This window comes from Syngnathus typhle, linkage group LG12, assembly GCF_033458585.1.
Source record: "Syngnathus typhle isolate RoL2023-S1 ecotype Sweden linkage group LG12, RoL_Styp_1.0, whole genome shotgun sequence".
In the NCBI taxonomy this organism is placed as follows: domain Eukaryota; kingdom Metazoa; phylum Chordata; class Actinopteri; order Syngnathiformes; family Syngnathidae; genus Syngnathus; species Syngnathus typhle.
Window position 1 is genome coordinate 8,336,235 of NC_083749.1, and position 17,346 is coordinate 8,353,580.

The 17,346-nt window shown below is 39.9% G+C and overlaps 1 protein-coding gene across 4 annotated transcripts; it reads right to left on the reverse strand.

Annotated features, from left to right (window-relative positions):
• Positions 1–197: 197 nt before the first annotated feature.
• Positions 198–16,852, reverse strand: vldlr (very low density lipoprotein receptor). 4 transcript variants are annotated; one of them, XM_061293229.1, is made up of 20 exons: positions 16,379–16,852; positions 13,328–13,447; positions 12,562–12,684; positions 11,133–11,255; positions 10,840–11,048; positions 10,476–10,638; positions 10,084–10,206; positions 9,522–9,644; positions 9,211–9,330; positions 8,960–9,085; positions 8,096–8,267; positions 7,374–7,598; positions 7,161–7,279; positions 6,492–6,631; positions 5,975–6,116; positions 5,504–5,653; positions 3,503–3,559; positions 1,953–2,030; positions 1,603–1,772; positions 198–1,150 (listed from the first exon to the last, which is right to left on the reverse strand). In XM_061293229.1, exons 1-20 carry the CDS (start codon positions 16,623–16,625, stop codon positions 1,115–1,117), a joined length of 2,766 nt encoding a protein of 921 aa, XP_061149213.1. In that variant the 5' UTR covers positions 16,626–16,852; the 3' UTR covers positions 198–1,114. The 4 variants fall into 4 exon arrangements, with proteins under 4 accessions (XP_061149213.1, XP_061149212.1, XP_061149215.1 ...); XM_061293228.1 differs by having other exon boundaries at positions 10,084–10,209; positions 16,379–16,851; XM_061293231.1 differs by lacking the exon at positions 3,503–3,559.
• Positions 16,853–17,346: the final 494 nt, after the last annotated feature.

The window sequence follows — 17,346 nt, forward strand, 5'->3', positions numbered from 1 at the left end:
GCGGATGGGGTCGGGTGGGGGGGGGGGGGGGGGGGGAGTGTTTAAAATTTTACCCAATAAAATGGTGACCCATGCATTGCGTTAACCCATTTCCTTGCCAATTGAGAGCTGGTGTAGTCAATAACATAAAATAAACAGTCATCAATAGTAAGCTGTTGACAGTGACACCAAGGAATGATTGGCACCCAAGACTGGAACAAATTTCTGGATTAGAGTTTTAATTTAATTTGTTTTCAAATCATTCTTCCCCACAGATACAGCGCTTTCAAATGTTTAAACAACTGTACAAGGCTAGAAAAGATCAACAGCCACAGGAAACATACAAAATAGTTTTACCAAATTGTGTTGCACCCTTCCCCCCGGCTATGTTCAGTACATTTGAATCATAACCTTGGTACAATGGCCAACCATATCCCAAGTGTATACAATCTTATTTACACAAAACATTTGATCAAAGTGCATTGAATAGAATCCTGATTGACAGCCTGAGACGATGGGTAAATATGTACAATGTTTAGGAATGCTGAAAACCTGTTGTCAATAATAGAATTAAAGATTCAAACTACTAAGAGGTATTGCAAACATGATTTGATATTTTAACATAAGACAATTTCACACACACCGAGCCTGTAGGTTTAAAAAAGGCAAGATGTAGATTTGATCAAGTTGTGAAACCTGCCCGGCAGACTGTTTCGTGAGCGCAGGACTGGTCTGCTGCGCAATTTCAAGACCCCCCACCCCACCAAGCACAAAAAAACAGCTCAGCAAAATTCTACCGACTAATGATTTCGCTTTCTTTCCGGAAAAGGGCGGGAAAAGACTGTCATATTGCCTTCAGGGCAGGGAAGCTTGGAAACCAGGAGAATGGAAAAAAACAAAATCAAAAGCATTATTTACAAAATAAATAACATCTTTCAGTTACTGTCACCACTGATCATGATTTAATGCACTTCAGAAGGCATGTCGTACTGTGAGCAATCAAACTGGTGCTGACGGGACAACCAGCAGCGTGGGAAACAAGGGGACAACATGCTCAGCACCATGAGTTCCCTTAAAAACCAAAGGGGAGAGACAGAAGAGGGGAGATAGGTTGGGTGGGGGGGACCCAACATGGTCACGATAGATCATCCTCCGTGCTCACTATTGAAATCTGAAAAGAGAAGCATAGACAAACAGAATTAATGACCAATTTATCTCATGCCGTCATACCTGAATGTGCAGTTCTATTTACAGAGACAATTGCAACGCTCCTATAGACAACTTATGGAGTGTTGAATTCGAAGAGCGTTGTTTTGGCGGCAGCAAGGATGACGGCCAATGTTGCGCCGTCTTGCCTTGGAGCTTTGAGTGGTCAGAGGTTAATCTACTTAATCTGTGTACATGGGCGGATGGCCAACAATTCATTAAAGATTACAGAGGGTCACAGATGAGCGTGGAGGTCATAAACAAGCAGTCGCAATCCCCTGCTGAGAAGAAATTATTTAATCTAGTTGAATCGAACCCTAAGCGACTCTGGACCAATTAACCCATTTCTTCTTTGCAGGGTCACTTGCTTTTATTATCAGGACAATTCAAGGGGAAGGTTATCAGCCTTTGACTTACTGCTGGGTATGTGTGTCCCACATTTGCGCCGTGCCGTGTGATGTCAATGTTGAGGTCTTCTTCTGTGGTCTTCAGGTAGACTGGGTTGTCAAAGTTCATGCTTTTCTGGTTCTTCGACGTCCAGTTTCTCCACATCAAATAGCCGCCTGTTGCCGCCATGGCAAGCAGCACTGAGTGTGTGAGCATGGACACACATTTATTAGTAAAAAAAAATTTGGTTGGGGGCAAACTGATTTAAAATTGTGCCATCTGGTCCCAAAAAGCTACAACCTCTTGAATTGTATGCCAAGTATACTACTTTAGGTGTTGATATTAATTCAAAGAAGGTACATGTGAAGATGTGCACTTACAGACAGGTAGTATGGCCCAAGCTGCTGCAGAACCTCTGGCCGTGGTGTTTACCTGAATCGACGTACTCACATTGGCTTCTGGAAAAACAAAAACACACCTTGTGGGCAAATCAAGCACACTAAAAGTTTAAGTGATTAAAGTAAAAACAGACATCTTCATTGTTGAGGCAATTGTGGCATTCAAGCAGGGTTTGGAGGGGAAATGAAAAAGCAGCGGCACACCAATGCACATCGCAGCCGAACCTTGATTGGTAGCCATTTTCTACTTAAATGGAGCAAAAACCCCAAACAAACCAGTCGGAATGTTAGTTGTAACTAAACATCCTAGGAGTACTACTGGAATTAGGCTTTGTGATGCATTTATGTTAATTATGTGCCCCCCTTGTACAATGCTCTTCTCCCAGATATTAACCAATGTATATTACGGGATCCATATTTTTAATCATCCTATAACATGCACCATAATTGCTGGGTTAATTGGAATTGGACCAATTCATAACCCTAATTGGATCTTTTCTTTTTTTACCCAGCGTGAGCAGTTAGGTATTATTTTTTCAATAGTCACTAGAACGCCAGAAGACAAGTCATTGCCTTTGTTCGCTCAGAATATTTTGTCTTTAAAGTCATCCAGGAGGTGGTCAGCAGGTTTTGGGGTGCCAAATCACCTTTGGTACCCATTTGACAACAAGACCAAAACATGCACCCCTGAGCGTAGGCTGCTAGGAAGTTTACAAACTTTTGAACAAGGCGAAATTCACGCACTTTTGAGAAAGTATGAATATCACCTTATATTAAAAAAAGGTTTGTGCAAACAAGTGATATTAATGCCAAATCGGTGAGCTCAAACCAGAGTAAAATGTCCTAAAGGTATGCGCAATCTTGTGTTCTCAAATTTGACTTAGTCTCAACAGGTTGACAGTATTTCAAAACATCCTGTCACCCAGACAATGCCACACACCTCGCAAATTTGCAATTACACCCCTCAAGGGAAAAGAAAAAAAAAAAAACTGGACTCTGATGAAGGCGGAAGATTCCACCGAAACATGTCAGGTAAATGAACCTAAAACAAATTTGTTTGATATAGAAGAACCAGAGAAGTAAAAAAAAAAAAAAAACTTCAAATAAGCACAAAAAAAAAAAAAAACTCAAATACAAAAAACAAACAGAAGCTGTAGTGAGAGTCGATAGAATTTGCAGCCACAAGAAATTCCAAGATACGAATCTAATTAGGTGGAACAAAATAGAGTAAAGAACAGCTGGGCTGATGACTAAAATAGTAAAAGCAATGTTAAAAAAAAAATAGTAGCATTACCAAAATGTTGGAACTTGAGATAATCGTTTGACAGGCAAGAAGCGGAACAGCAAATATTACTGTGCACATAACCATGCCACAAGATTTTTTGTCCCCTATAACAAAGACGAAATACTTGCGAAGGAGAGTTATGCAGCCAGAGAAAGGCAAAGCACGTAAAAGCAAGCCTTGAGGTAAGTTGCCACTTGCCAGCAGCCCAGCATCAGGAAGCACAAAAGGCAACAACTGATGGTATTACCTGGGGAGGGCGGCAAGACAGGTTCCCCATCCTCTGTTGGACTTTTGGTCAAAAGGTCTGTACCAAGAATCAAGGGGTCAGACTTTAACGGGGTGGGGGCAAACTGAAAATTAGCTTGTGAATGCTGAGAAGTTTTCATGTTTTGCAGTATCACACCTATCATATTTCTCTGATGTACTGAAGATACCTCATTTGCAGGAAAATAAATAATTGAGAACCTTCTTAATGCATCTGAATGGAGCCAGTTTAGGGTAACCCTCACAGCTTCATCTCAAGATGGTCAGACGATTTGTTTTCCATCTCACTTTTTTTTTTAAAAAATGTTTTTCCCCCTATTTAGTGCTGCATAGCAAACAATTTACTGGCAAACACTGGTTCTTTATATTTTATGCTTATCTCAGTCAATCACCCTCTCATGGGTGAATACAAACTATTCTTGATTGTTCTAGGGCCAACCTAATCTGTAAGTGCATTAACCACAATGGAAGTTGAGCTTTGTTTTGGCCCAACCCTCCCAGTCCACTGGTTTTTCCTTTCAGGTGTTTAATTCCATCATTCAAGTCATTTCTTGTTTCTAACAGCTGGCTTAGTACTGTCTTCCGCTTTCACTCAAGTTTATAAAACGACTGATTTAAGCATCATGGCCACCTTATGGTGGAAGGTTGTATTGCAGCCAAGTGGCTAACACCCAGGGGGTCACCAACCTTTGACACTGAGGGCTTTTTCATGCAGGCACGGGATGATGTAAAAAAACAACAAAACAAAACATGCTGGATGATAATTTTGCAGCCCTCAACCACGTTTCCTGACTTTTGAGCCAGAGTGCATGGTTTGGGCGTACTTTCAACTTTGAGCTTGAGGTTTTCCAAACTAATTCAGACTGGTGCATAAAACTGATCAGGTTTTCTCAAACAAGAGGGTAAGATGAACCAAAGAGTGCAGTTGCGTCTGGGAACAACTTTGTCACACAAGCTTACTCTAAAATTCACTTAGAATAGAATAAAAACAATGATCCACGGTTCCTTTTAGTGCAGCAGAAATTGCTGAACAAAGGACATAAATGCATTTGCTTGAGATTTCGTAAAGGGCTTTGGCTCCAATCCAATTTCAAGAGACTGTGAAAGGCATTCTTTCCCAAGCTATTTATTCAGCACACCAAATTCACGGAAGGGTGTGTTAACAATTACACAAACTTGGAATCTAAAGTTTCAAGGCATCTTAGACTAGCAAGGCATTTATTTTTCTTTTGGCGGACACAGTGGCACAGAGTTGTCAGGGAGATGTTCTATTGCTTTGTTTACGCCACTTGCTTGGTCTACACCAGAGTCTAATTAGGAGTTTATATGCAAGAATTCCGTTGCCGGGTTCCTCTCTCACTATCTCCTGTATAGATTTAAAATAACGAAGGAGTAGAGTAGAGCATCCCCCAGTCACATTGAGCAAAAAAAAAAAAATACTGCTGGCATAGCAACCATGAAATGTTCACTACCCCTCTTAAAAAAAAAAAAAAAAAGTGCTCCTGGATTACGGAGACCCCCCACCCCAGAAAGAAATCCTTGGAATGAGCACCTCAAACACCTTTAAGATACTCCATAACATTCATGAAAAACAATAGACTACAGTACACAACCTATTCTACTGCCAACATGGCTCTCTCAAATAAGTGTTCAATTTACATTAATTCAAGACAAAATGTTTTTTTTTTTTTTTAAGTGCGCGAGACCATGAAAGATGAGGGAGCGCCTGGAAGAACATCTGAGAATATCCGCTTGCATGAGTTTAATGATGAGCTTTGACAAATACATGCTAATTAGGGTCTCACGAGCATGTCTATTAAACGAGTCAACATTTTTTTTTTTTTTTTTTATTCGGTGGCCAATCATTACGTTAGTTTTTACGTGAATTTAACCAGGTTATTTAAAGGCAAGCTCACAAGTGCGCTCCCTTCAACCTCCACCCACAAATATAGCTCATGCTTTCATCATGGGTGTTTTAACTCACCAGGTCTGCAGAGTAGACCATCAGCAGCCAATTCCTGCCCTTGTGGACACAGGCAAGTGAATTTGGGAGAGTGTTTGTTGATTTGTGGTGCAGGTAGACACATGTAGCTGCAGCCCCCATTTGGACCTTTCTCCGCACACCAGTTTGTTCCTGCAAACAAGTGTAGGTTTCTTGTTAGATCATGTCCAAGTTTTACTGGCAGTTTTGCCACTGAATTGATCCATTCTGCCAGTTTCCCAGATAGATTTAGAAGGATGCTGGAGCTTTGACCTGACTGACTGTTTGCAAAAGACAAACACCCATTATTGGTTACCAGTCAGTCACAGGGACAATGAATTAAAAGCACAATCTAGTCCACATTAACTTTAGGTAGAGAGTTTTTTAAATATATGGAAATTGACCCACAAACGTGCCAATTTATCATTACAGAACCCATTTTTCTTTTCAATTGTGTTTTAATTGCATTCTTACCAGAAAGTTGAATGAGCTCATGGTACACTATGATGTCCTGTGGATCATGCAGGTTGTTGGCGAGTGTCACAATGTCCATTCCTGTGAATTTGTTAGCTCCGTAGATGGCTTTCTTCTCGCCATCTGTCCAGAAGACACGATCCTGGAAAAAAGGATCATGGAAGAAAAAAAAAAAAAAAAGCCATAATATTAAAACTACGCTATAGTGATAGCTATATTGGTAAATCATACATTTTAGAACAAACTGAAATCTAATTCTAAACATGAACGTACAGTAGCAGTAACTTTCAGTTTTCCCTGTCTGGTTGCCACAGCCTGCCACTCGCATGATTTGTTTGGCACAGTTTAAACCTTCAGTTGCCCTTTGTGACACAGCCCACCCATTTAAAATCTTAAGCATTTGATAATGTTAAGATAAAAATAAATCAGGAAAAAACCCTGCAGATTCTTTGTGGATTGTGTTGATCTTGCAACAATGACAAAAAAGGCCCACTTTTTGGTAAAATGGTAGCAGTACCTCAAAAACAGTAAGAGCAAAGGGGTGCGCAAGGTAGTCTGAAGATTGTAGCACTTTCTTCCTGTTGTCACCATTCAGGTCAACACTGCAGAGCATGTGTAGCTTTGAATCAACCCAGTACAGCCGTCCTTTGATTAGATCTAAATAAAGAACATACAGAAGATTAAATGGGTACGACACAAAAATGGCAAATCTAAAATGTGACCCAAAAAAAAGGGAAAAATGTAGATTTACCGGTGAACATCTAATTCCAATTCGCTTTCACCCCAAAGTGAACACCCAGGGTTGCTCAAAATAAATGATAAAACATTTTAAAATGACTACAAAAGTCAACGTTTTGCATAGAACACTTGAATCTGCGGTTGTTTTGTTGTACATTAGGTTAATCGGACATTAAAACAAAAGTTGTTCCAAGACATCAAATCGGTGAAAGCAAAGCCAAGAGTTTATAAAAAAAAAAAAAAAAAAAAATAGAGCCCTTGAAGAATTAGCCCTGCACATTGAAACACATCTGAGGACAAAAATAAAGATCTTCTACAAGCCACAATTTCAAATTTCAACCCTAACACCCCCCAACAGTGGTTGAAATAAGTCACAATTGATATTTGTTGACTTGATCTTTATAATCAGCTGTGTCAGCATATCGTCAGTGTGATATATAACCCTTACCAAGGGTTATTCCATTTGGCCACTGGATGTCTGTTGCCACCAGAATCTGCCTGTTGACTCCATTCATACCAGACTTCTCGATCTTGGCTGGCACACCCCAGTCAGACCAGTACAGGAAACTACAATTGACAGATGTCCCCAAAATAAGAGAAACCCAAGTCAGAAAATAGATTTTACAGTATTGACATCTTCAAGACCTTGACAAACACCTACCCAGACAGAGGATCCACAGCAATGGAAGCTGGTTCTTTCAAGCCACTACTAAAGAGAATTTTCTGCTTGGTCCCATTAAAGTTCGCAATGGAAATGGTTTTGGTACCCAGATCGGACCAGTACAAGTTCTTGTATATCCAGTCTACGGCGATGCCAACGGGAGAGATGACGTTTTCTATCACTTTGCTGTGGGTGCTCACGTCGCCTCGTTTGTCCAGCACAGTGCTGTAAGATTAAATTGAAATATATTTCAGCTCACTTGAACATGTCGTACTCCATCAGCATATACAAATTTAGTCATGCAACAAGTCTAGGTAAATAATTAAACAGAAGTAGGTGTTCAGATGATAGCGGAAATAACTTAGTTCTGTAGAAATGTCTGAGCCGCCAGCAGACTGACATATTTCGGAGTCATGAAGTACTGCTAAACATTTTGTCCATGTCCGAAATAAAACTACATGGAAAAAAAAAAAAAGAAAAAGTCCTGCAGATGCAAGAATAGTTGTGTCACACACACACACAAATACAAAGCTTGCAGTTTCACTTCTCTATTGAAACAGTAGGGGGATAGTAAAACCCAAAAAACCCACATATCAAAATCAGACCAAACTGTGAGGCCATTCAAAATACCGCCACAATACTAGTTTTGAGTTTTAAATTCCATACATCAAGATTAATTTATTGCAGTTTTCAAAAGTATGGTAATGTGAACGTTACAATACCTAAATATGGCTTTCTGTCCCAGATCGGCCCAAAATATCATCTGCTGGTCATAATCTGCATCCAGAGCCACCGTGTTCCTCTGCTGCTCCACAATCTGAGTGTACTCCTTTCTCTCCAGACCCAGACGACGAATGTCACGACGGTTTGTGAAAATCAGACAGGGCTCCTTACCTGAGGGGGGAGGGGACACACAGGAATAGGTTTGCACTTCAAAACGTGTCCAACATATTTATGATATTCTCTATTATGTTTTAATGTTTAATTCATCAAAAGGATATCATTCTCTATTATGTTTTAATGTTTAATTCATCAAAAGGAGGGATTAAAAAATTGGGCCCAGCGCATTTGTGATTTGAAGAGCACCCAGTTGGTGACAAAACCTTCCAATTCGACTGATTGTGAAACACTGATGAGGAAGCTGGAGCCTCACTTTACACTGCTTTCCTCATTCCTTACCACCAGTCATGTGGTCCTGCCCATTTGAATATTTCGAAGACCAGTTGTGATCAGAATAGTTGAAGCTGGCAGAACCAAGCGCTACTCTCATCCACCACAAGCTTACATAAGTTTGTATTCTCAACGCCGTGCAGATCTATCATAGTTGGGCCGGACATTTCACTGCTGCGCATAGCGTTGTCGTTCCCAGGTAGCAGCAGACAGGTGATTATGTCTTTAAAGCTTTAACCAATACAGAGCCGTAAAGTGCAATATTCAACTAATCAATTCAATTTATTAATTTGTCATCACTACAAATACATTAGTGTTGTAAAATCTGCAAAGGACCAATACATTTCTGTGAATCTTTAATGCCAGTGATTAACTAGATGAGGCTGGCGTATTCGATTTGATCGGGCCTCACTCACCTACAGCTTTACAGACTCCTGTCGTTGGATCCATCTGGTAGCCGTTGTGGCATTCGCATTTGTATCCTCCTTTCAGGTTAATGCAGATCTGACTGCAGATGCCTGGGTTCAGACACTCATTGACGTCTGAAGAAAGAAGGGTTGAATGAGATCTTTCAACACGCAACGGCAAAGTCACAGCAACGTATGCTACCAGAACGAATGGAGCATCATGTTGCTGCAAGCAATATTGTTAAAAAGGACTGTCATACCTCCACAGGTTTTGTGATCAATGAGCTGCAGCCCGGGCGTGCAGTCACACTCAAAGCCAATTGTCATGTCTTTGCAGATATGCGAGCAGCCCCCATTGTTCATTAGGCACTCATTGACATCTGCAGCACAACGCACAATACAGCTCTTAACACAGCAAATACAGTTTCTGCCCGACTCAGTCAAATAACTGAAGCATGTTGACGCACAAGATTGTTTTTCTTCATTTGGTCTGTTGCATGACAGCTTTGGCTTGATCATGAACTCTTATAATATTAGGCAACTAAAACAGGACATTTAAAAGATAACTCACCACATTCTTTGATGGGTTCGTCACTCCAGTCTGGACAGTCTCGGTTCTTGTTGCATACTTTGCTCATCTCAATACATTCCCCACTACGACATTTAAACCGCTCAGGTCCACGACATTGCGTCGCTGTGAGGAGGGGGGGGGGGGGGGGGGGGAGTACATTTACAAAAACTTTTCTAGCATCATCGAAAATTGAAATACCTATTCCTTCACTTTTTTTCTAGTATTTTGACTGGGCCACTCTTGGCACACATTTTAGTATATTTTTTATTTCCAACATCCGTGTTAAGTCCAATGATATGTGATGTACGTATACTGAACGAAATGTCATCTAGTTATTAAATATAAGCCTACACTTGCTTCTCTTGTAATTCTGAAAATATTGTGCATGTTATTTTTGTGATTATGAAAACAATTGTTTATTCACGTGTTTGAAAGCCACTTCATGACCAATTTATCTAACAATTTAAGAAATTCCAAAGGGTTCACATAAAGACCATTAAAGCCATTGTGCAAATGAAAAAAAACCAAAAGGAATAAAACTATTAAAGGAACCAAAACTTACAGTTTTTGCAGTTGACCTCATCTGATCCATCAGCGCACTCTCGGATTCCGTTACATTGTCTGTTGCCCAGGATACAGTTCCCGTCGTCACATTTGAACTGATCTGCTCCACAGGTGCGTGCAGCTGCTAATACCAGACAACATAACCAGAGTCATATTAGACACCCTAAAAAGTTCACGTGTGTTTGAACACACATTGCAGTCTACCCCGGAATAAGTAAAATCCGTGAAAAAGAATGACTTTGCTTTAATTGCATTTATGGTACTTAATTTGTTAAGTGATTAAACACAATATAAACCAGCAGTCACACATGCATGTTACTCTGTTTTTACAGTATTTAAAATAAATCAATTAAAAAAAACTGTATGTACGGTGTTTAAGTTTGTACATACGACAGTTTGCTTCATCGCTGCCATCTTTGCAGTCCGAGTCGCCGTCACACCTCCACTTTTTGTGAATACACTCTCCGGAAATGCATTGCATGTCACTCGTTGAGCATTTGGCTGGTGGGGTTGGGTGACGACCACACCGTAACGGTGACTCATCGGACTGATCCTGCAGAAGAACAGAAAAGTTGGACCGCAAGAGACGTGTGAAGAAGCATGTACGCGTTGGATGACAAATCTGGTGTTAATTGTTCTTGGTCGGACGTGGCAAAATTGGGATAATTTGAGCTACACAGCCAAGAATGCGTTGAATTTAGTCTAAACATACATTCGTGATAACAGCTATTCTTGTTCATTGCCGTTTCCTTACCTGGCAGTCGACATCCTCGTCACATACCCAACTATTTGGGATGCATGATGAATTTCCACACTGGAATTGACTTGGGCCACAGGAAGAAGGCGCGCACCCCACCTCATCCGAGCCATCCCCACAGTCGTCCTCGCCGTTGCAAACAAAGTTTCGGGAGATGCAGCGTTCACTGGCGCACGTGAATTCGTTTGGAGCGCAGGTTACATTTCCTTTTCAGACAGATTGAAATTTACATCATTTGGATGCATTATCAAAATTTTACAAGACAGCCATGACAGCAAATCTCAACCTACCGCAGTTCACTTCATCTTCTCCATTGTCACAGTCCTTTTCACCATCACACTTCCAGAAGTTGGGGATACACTGAGTGGAACCTGCTCCACAGCTAAACTCATTCAAACGGCAAGTCCGCATGTCTGTATGATCCCCCCCCAAAAAAACAAAAACAGGTCACGAATCAATGCATTGCAAGGCTTTTGTCCCCCCCCCCTAATATAACCATTCAAAAGAAATGCGCTGCAAATATTTTTCTAGTTTCAGCACAAGCCACGACAGATACAGAACCCTGGAGAGAGAAAATTTTAACGGCGCAATATACAACAAATTAGCAACAACTGCCCTGAGTGGATAGTTAATATTTACACACACACACACACACAGGATGCGTAAAATTGACTAAAAGGATCTTCCAGAAATACATTTTTTTTGCCCTTAGTTGTATCAATTCTGCATATGGATCTGTTTGGCTCATCTAAAATTATGAAAACCTTTAGGCTCAAAATTGATGATCCAGCTCCTTGTACAGGCAAGTTGAACTTTTATTTTTAATGTGATACGTAAAAAAGGTGTATTATATAATTATTAATTCTATTAATGCATTATGGGTCATACTTTATGTAGACCTTGCCTAGGCTCTACTTCAATGAACAAATACTCATGCAGCTCATGTTACCAGAACTCTCAAACAGTAGTACCTAAAAAAACAAACATTGACATTATCAACTTACATGTATTAAAGCTTGTGTCAAGCTAATAAAACAGACTTATGCATTCACAGCATGCCAGCCACATGTCATCCGAATTCTTTTTCCATTACAGTCACTAGAGATGACCATGCAAGTGCAGTGTTTTCCACTACTAAGAATAAAAACAGCTGGACAAACAGTGACGTACGCAGTTGTACGTGCAGCTCAGCTCATGTACACTGCAGCTAGAATACCTGGAACTTAATCAGATGCACATGATCAGAGCCTCAAAGTTCAAGACCTTCAGGAAAACGTTTGTGTTAAGACTACTGGAAATATTGTTCAAGTATAAACAAAGTACACATGACAAGACAAAACACTCCAGTGAGAAAGTGCTGACAAGACACTATCTAATTTGCTTGGCAAATACGCAGCCGAGCCCAAGTCTCAAACTTGCTCATTCGTGGTATTAACATAGTTTCATTCATGAATGAACATGAAGTCTCATATCAATGTTACATATACAAATAAACTTGTTTTTTTCAGGACTTAAGTTGTAGTGCATTACTACTTAAGCCAACTGAGTTTTTGTGCTTAAGATGGTTGATCAAAGCAGAACGGTGCTCGATTTTGATGCTAAATTGATTTGAACTGTATCTTGATCAAATCAAAAAAAATAATGCAATTACACCGAAGGCAGTTTAAGATTTTAGTAGTCACAATTTAAATCAGAATTTAAGGCTTGTGCAGTACTTACGGCAAATTCCGACACTTTCGTCTGAGCCGTCCTCGCAGTCTGGCTCCCCATCACACTGCCACCTCTTTGGAACACACTGGCCATTACGACATACAAAGTCTGCCTCTGGACAAACCTTTTTGACTGTTGTGGGATGGGAAGAAAGCAATCAATATAACAATCAAAATGCACATCATGACTTTATTCTCACTTCATACAAAATTTCTCAACAAATATGGCATGACTGACAAAATGAATTGAGATGTACATAAGCTATAGGTAACCTCTCAAGTGCTTCGTGATGGGCTCAAATTGGATAACATTTTAAAATCAAATCAACAGATTTTCATGTGTGACCTTTAAGTAATTGGATTTTTCTTCATTTGGCATCTTACTATATTTATTCTTTATTATTTTACACTCCATGTGTTACATGACCCGGATAAAATAAAAAGGAGAGGTGACATTTGGGATTGGTTTTTAAAGAGAAAATTATTGTACATCTGTACTGTGGGCGTGTGTATATTGTATGCCGTTAGCACTACTCTGATGCCCCTGTATCAGCAGGTTGGTCATCCCAGGAGATAAGAGATACACCAGTTATGTGTGACGTCTACAAGATCACAATGATATGTTGCCCAACATAGTCTCCTCCTCTCCACTTCATAGATTACAAATGTGTCCATAATTGACCACACTTGATTCGCCCCCCCCCCACCCCACCTCAAAGAAATCTGCAGAATCTAAGAATACATTTGGCAGAATATTTCAAGCAAGCATTTCTTACCACACGAGCGTTCATCACTGCCATCACTGCAGTCCTCGTCCCCATCACACTTCCAAACAGACTGGATACAACGACCATTTTCACACTGAAATTGGTTGGCCTCGCATTCTGTTTTAGTTCCTGACGGACAGAAACAAATCATGACATGAATTTTTGCAAAAAGAGAAATATGATTTTGTAACTAGGGATGAGCAGTACATTTTTTGTCCAGACCGATTAATATTCGCTCGAGGACTCAGTACCGGTTCCAGTACCTTTCTTACACGCATGATGAGTTTGCACTGTGTTTAAGTGCATCAACAATGACTGGCAAGGAATTGGATTTAGAGGTTTTCCTGCCTCAAGTATCAGTGGCTGGTATTGGCATCCTTCACAAGTACCCAAAATCTTAGAATAAGGACAGTATTAGCCCGATACAGGTACCTACTAGTATTGGTACACACCCATTTCTGCACATACAGTAATGTTTCATTATCCTTGAGGTCTTGAGTCTCTTTGCTCAGTATACTAGTAAGTTTAGAATTTAAAGTTTAGAGTTCTTATGTGCTATTGTAAGACTATCCTGAACTAAATAAAGTAAAGAAAGGAACCATTCAGAGAAAGACTCAAAACTGGTAGTTTGGTAGACAAAAAGTCTTATCTAAAATATCAAACATTGCTCTTGTGTCCTGCTAAAAAAGGTAAGTCACTGGGCATTACATAAGCACTGTCACACTGGTGGTCACGTTAATGCATTTTTGCCCAGTAACACAAACTGTTGCAGTGCGTTCCCCTCCTCCTCTTCCAGTCCACCACCCCGCCCACTTCAGGAGCCAAGCGCACCCCCACACCGCCAGTGCTCATGTAGCTGCAGATCTGGGTCTAACATGCCATCATATTCACTGTGGAGGGAAACTACATCCATTTTAATCAGGGCAAGCAAGCATTGACGCTGGTCTGATTTGTGAGACGCCTTGCTCACAGACTTAATTTAGATCTACGTTTTTAGAAGACAATTGTTTATTCATTAATATCCTGTATACCACAAACTTCAACACCTCAAATCTGCAGAGAAAGGGAAAGAAAAAACACCAAAGAGCCGAATTGTGCCTCTCTCTAGCTCTTGATAATTGAGCCTGGATTTCCTCTACTCTTGGACAGAATTGAAATAATGTGCCAATGGTATGCACACATTTTATCTACCAACAAAGAAAATAAGCTTGAATATGTTGTGGACGATTGGTGAAAAATACATTTAAAAACTAAGTTAAAAGATTGAAAACAATGTTACCTTGACCAAACTGATTAAGTTAACAGCATGTTTCAGCACAATGTTAAATTGAGTGACTTGATTAGGGTTTAGCAGAGGTCTGAGTCCAACATTTTCATTCTAGGTGTCTTTGTCGAGGATGAATAATCTGAGACGAGGTTACATTTGATTGTTTGCTTAAGACCGCTGTACAGATACCGATAATTGGATCGATTTTGAAGCAGATTCCTCGGCTTCCGATCAAAATCAGCTAAAGCCAATTTAATGGCCGTCTCTAAAGATAATCCAGAGCAATTATCCGTTGGTGGTGGGTGCTAAGAATGTCTTTTTCCTTTTCAATTAACTTTAAATTTTCGAGGTTCTAGATTTTCAATGCCAATCAGAAAGCAAGGAAAATAGTTCAATGCTGCCAAACTTAAATATTTGTGTTATACAAAGATACTATTACTTCTATTATTGACAGGTGTTAAGCACCAAGCCCTGATGCGAATACCAAAAATGCACATTAGATTTACACTACATTTATAATTGTGTGTAGTAGACTTAAGGTGACAGCAATGGGGATAATAAAGCATAATGTTCATGTGTATAGCATGTCCACAACTATGAACACAACATTGAAGACCGTCTCCAGTAAGTCCAAATGATCCACTTTCACATAAAACTCATTATCTAACCTAAATAACACCCTCATCACTATCCTACTGTGGACAAACAGCATATTAGCTGGATTGATAGTTTATTCATTTGCCTCTGCAATAAATGTTAAATGATAAGGAGACGCTATAGATCTATCGCATCTGCGCTTTCATGTTAGGTGGTTGCTCTGAAAAAGGAGGCCAGAGATTTAGCAAGAGAAACTACAGATGGACTCCTCTGCAACAGTAGCTTTGTTGTCAAAATTCTGAGGACAATGGCACTCAGTGTGGTACTACTCCACAGGCTCACTCAATACGAGTGGTAGGCAAATATATCACAACTACAGCTCAGATTTATGATTTTTAGTACAAATAGCCGCTATTTTGGCACAGTGTGTATATATATATATATATATATATATATATATATATATATATATATATATATATATATATATATATATTATTTATTTAATAATATATTATTTATAATATATTATTTAAATAAATAGTATTTTCATAGTATTTGTCCGTATGAAATATTTAGGTGAGTGTGTATATATACACACACGTATATGTACACACCTAAATATTTCTTACTGACAAATACTATGAACTAATCAATGAAATATAATTAATGAATTAATCAGTGTCATTCAATTAGCGTAATTAGACCTGGCCCAATGATCAGCCCTTGATTGAAGTCACCTGCAGCAGGTAAACTCGGCTGTCGCCACTTGTCACAAATTCATATTCGAATTCATCGTGACCCACTTCGAAATAGGTATTTTTATACTCATTTAAATATGAATGGGAGCGTCAATAGTAACGCGTGATCCCACAGTAGTAGTAAATGACCACAAAATCAGATTAGATTACGTGCACAATGTGAACAGGACAATTAGACAAACCAAACAGGGCCCGCTTCGACATTCATTCCAGAGTGCAATATTATAAGCTATAATAGTCAATCTAGATTTGCAGCGACGTAATATCGTTTGTGTAAAGAAAACAGGTCATGCATGCATCGTCCCATTTCTAACAATAAACGCAAGGTACAAGACATCATAACCGAGCTGGGTCATTCAATCAGAGGGCAGCACTATGACAGGTGTTCAAAGTGGGCGACATTTGCTGCGTTCATGCGGGGAAATCAAGACTTACCACGAACGCTCGTGCAATGTTGGAGGCATATTAGCAGCGGGAGCAAAAGGATTCCGGCTTTGGAAGCAATCATGTCTCGCCCTGAAACGTGCGCTTGGTTGCTAGCCAAGCTCTTAGCTCTGCTCTGCTCCGCTTTTCTTTCTTGAGGCTCGGTGCTGCCCTGCTTTGCTCTTTGGGTCTGCTGCTGTTCAAGCGCCCAGCATATATGCACGTATGCGCGCGCGCTCTCGCATTTGTGCTCGGACATACGCACTCCCACGCACGCACGTACGTACGTACGCACGCACGCAAACTGATCGACCAGCACGCGCTCGACGGAACCAATTAGGAATAATGTTCGTGCGCCTCACTGGTCGCGCGTGGACCAGTTGACGCGATTTCACACTAGATCCATTTCATAAACGTGACGTTCAAGGACGGCCCCGTGTGATCGGGGAGCTGGTGCAATAGCGATCCCGGCACAACCAAGGTGGATTTCTTTTCCCCTCCTCTACGTCTTGTTAACCCTTAACAACCCTTAACGATGCGACATTTAGTTTTATACTTGCAGTATTTCAGTTATTCAGTCATTTAAAAACATTGAATGTATTCGATGGGCTTTATCATCAATAATACTCAATGCGAGCTCAAAAACGCTTCTTTTTCCTCCCCCAAAAAGATTTTACTCACCACAACCAAACATTGACAGTTTAATATGATTATTTACAGTACAGCAGAAAAAAATACTAAGCTCTCCAAGTAACAAAATATGACCTAAAATACACGTGTTTATCCGAAACATGGCAGTTTTATTCTTATTATCATTAATATGAACAACAACAACAATAATAACAATAATCCTAAACGCTTCACAAAATGGATGGAAGCCAAGTAATAGTTCAGAATAATAAACAATGTGTTTATAAATAAATGTATGAAAACAAACTGTTTTGTATGCTTAAGTGCAAATTTCACTGAACAACAAATAG

What these genes read in the sequence shown, in the direction of transcription:
- vldlr (XM_061293228.1), bottom strand. Translation starts at nt 16,625, where the DNA reads ATGTCCGAGCACAAATGCGAGAGCGCGCGCGCATACGTGCATATATGC. An exon ending in ACATTGCACGAGCGTTCGTG is followed by an intron (nt 13,448 to 16,378) that starts GTAAGTCTTGAT and finishes TCTGTCCGTCAG; the next exon opens with GAACTAAAACAGAATGCGAG. An exon ending in CGAACCCATCAAAGAATGTG is followed by an intron (nt 9,331 to 9,521) that starts GTGAGTTATCTT and finishes GTTGTGCTGCAG; the next exon opens with ATGTCAATGAGTGCCTAATG.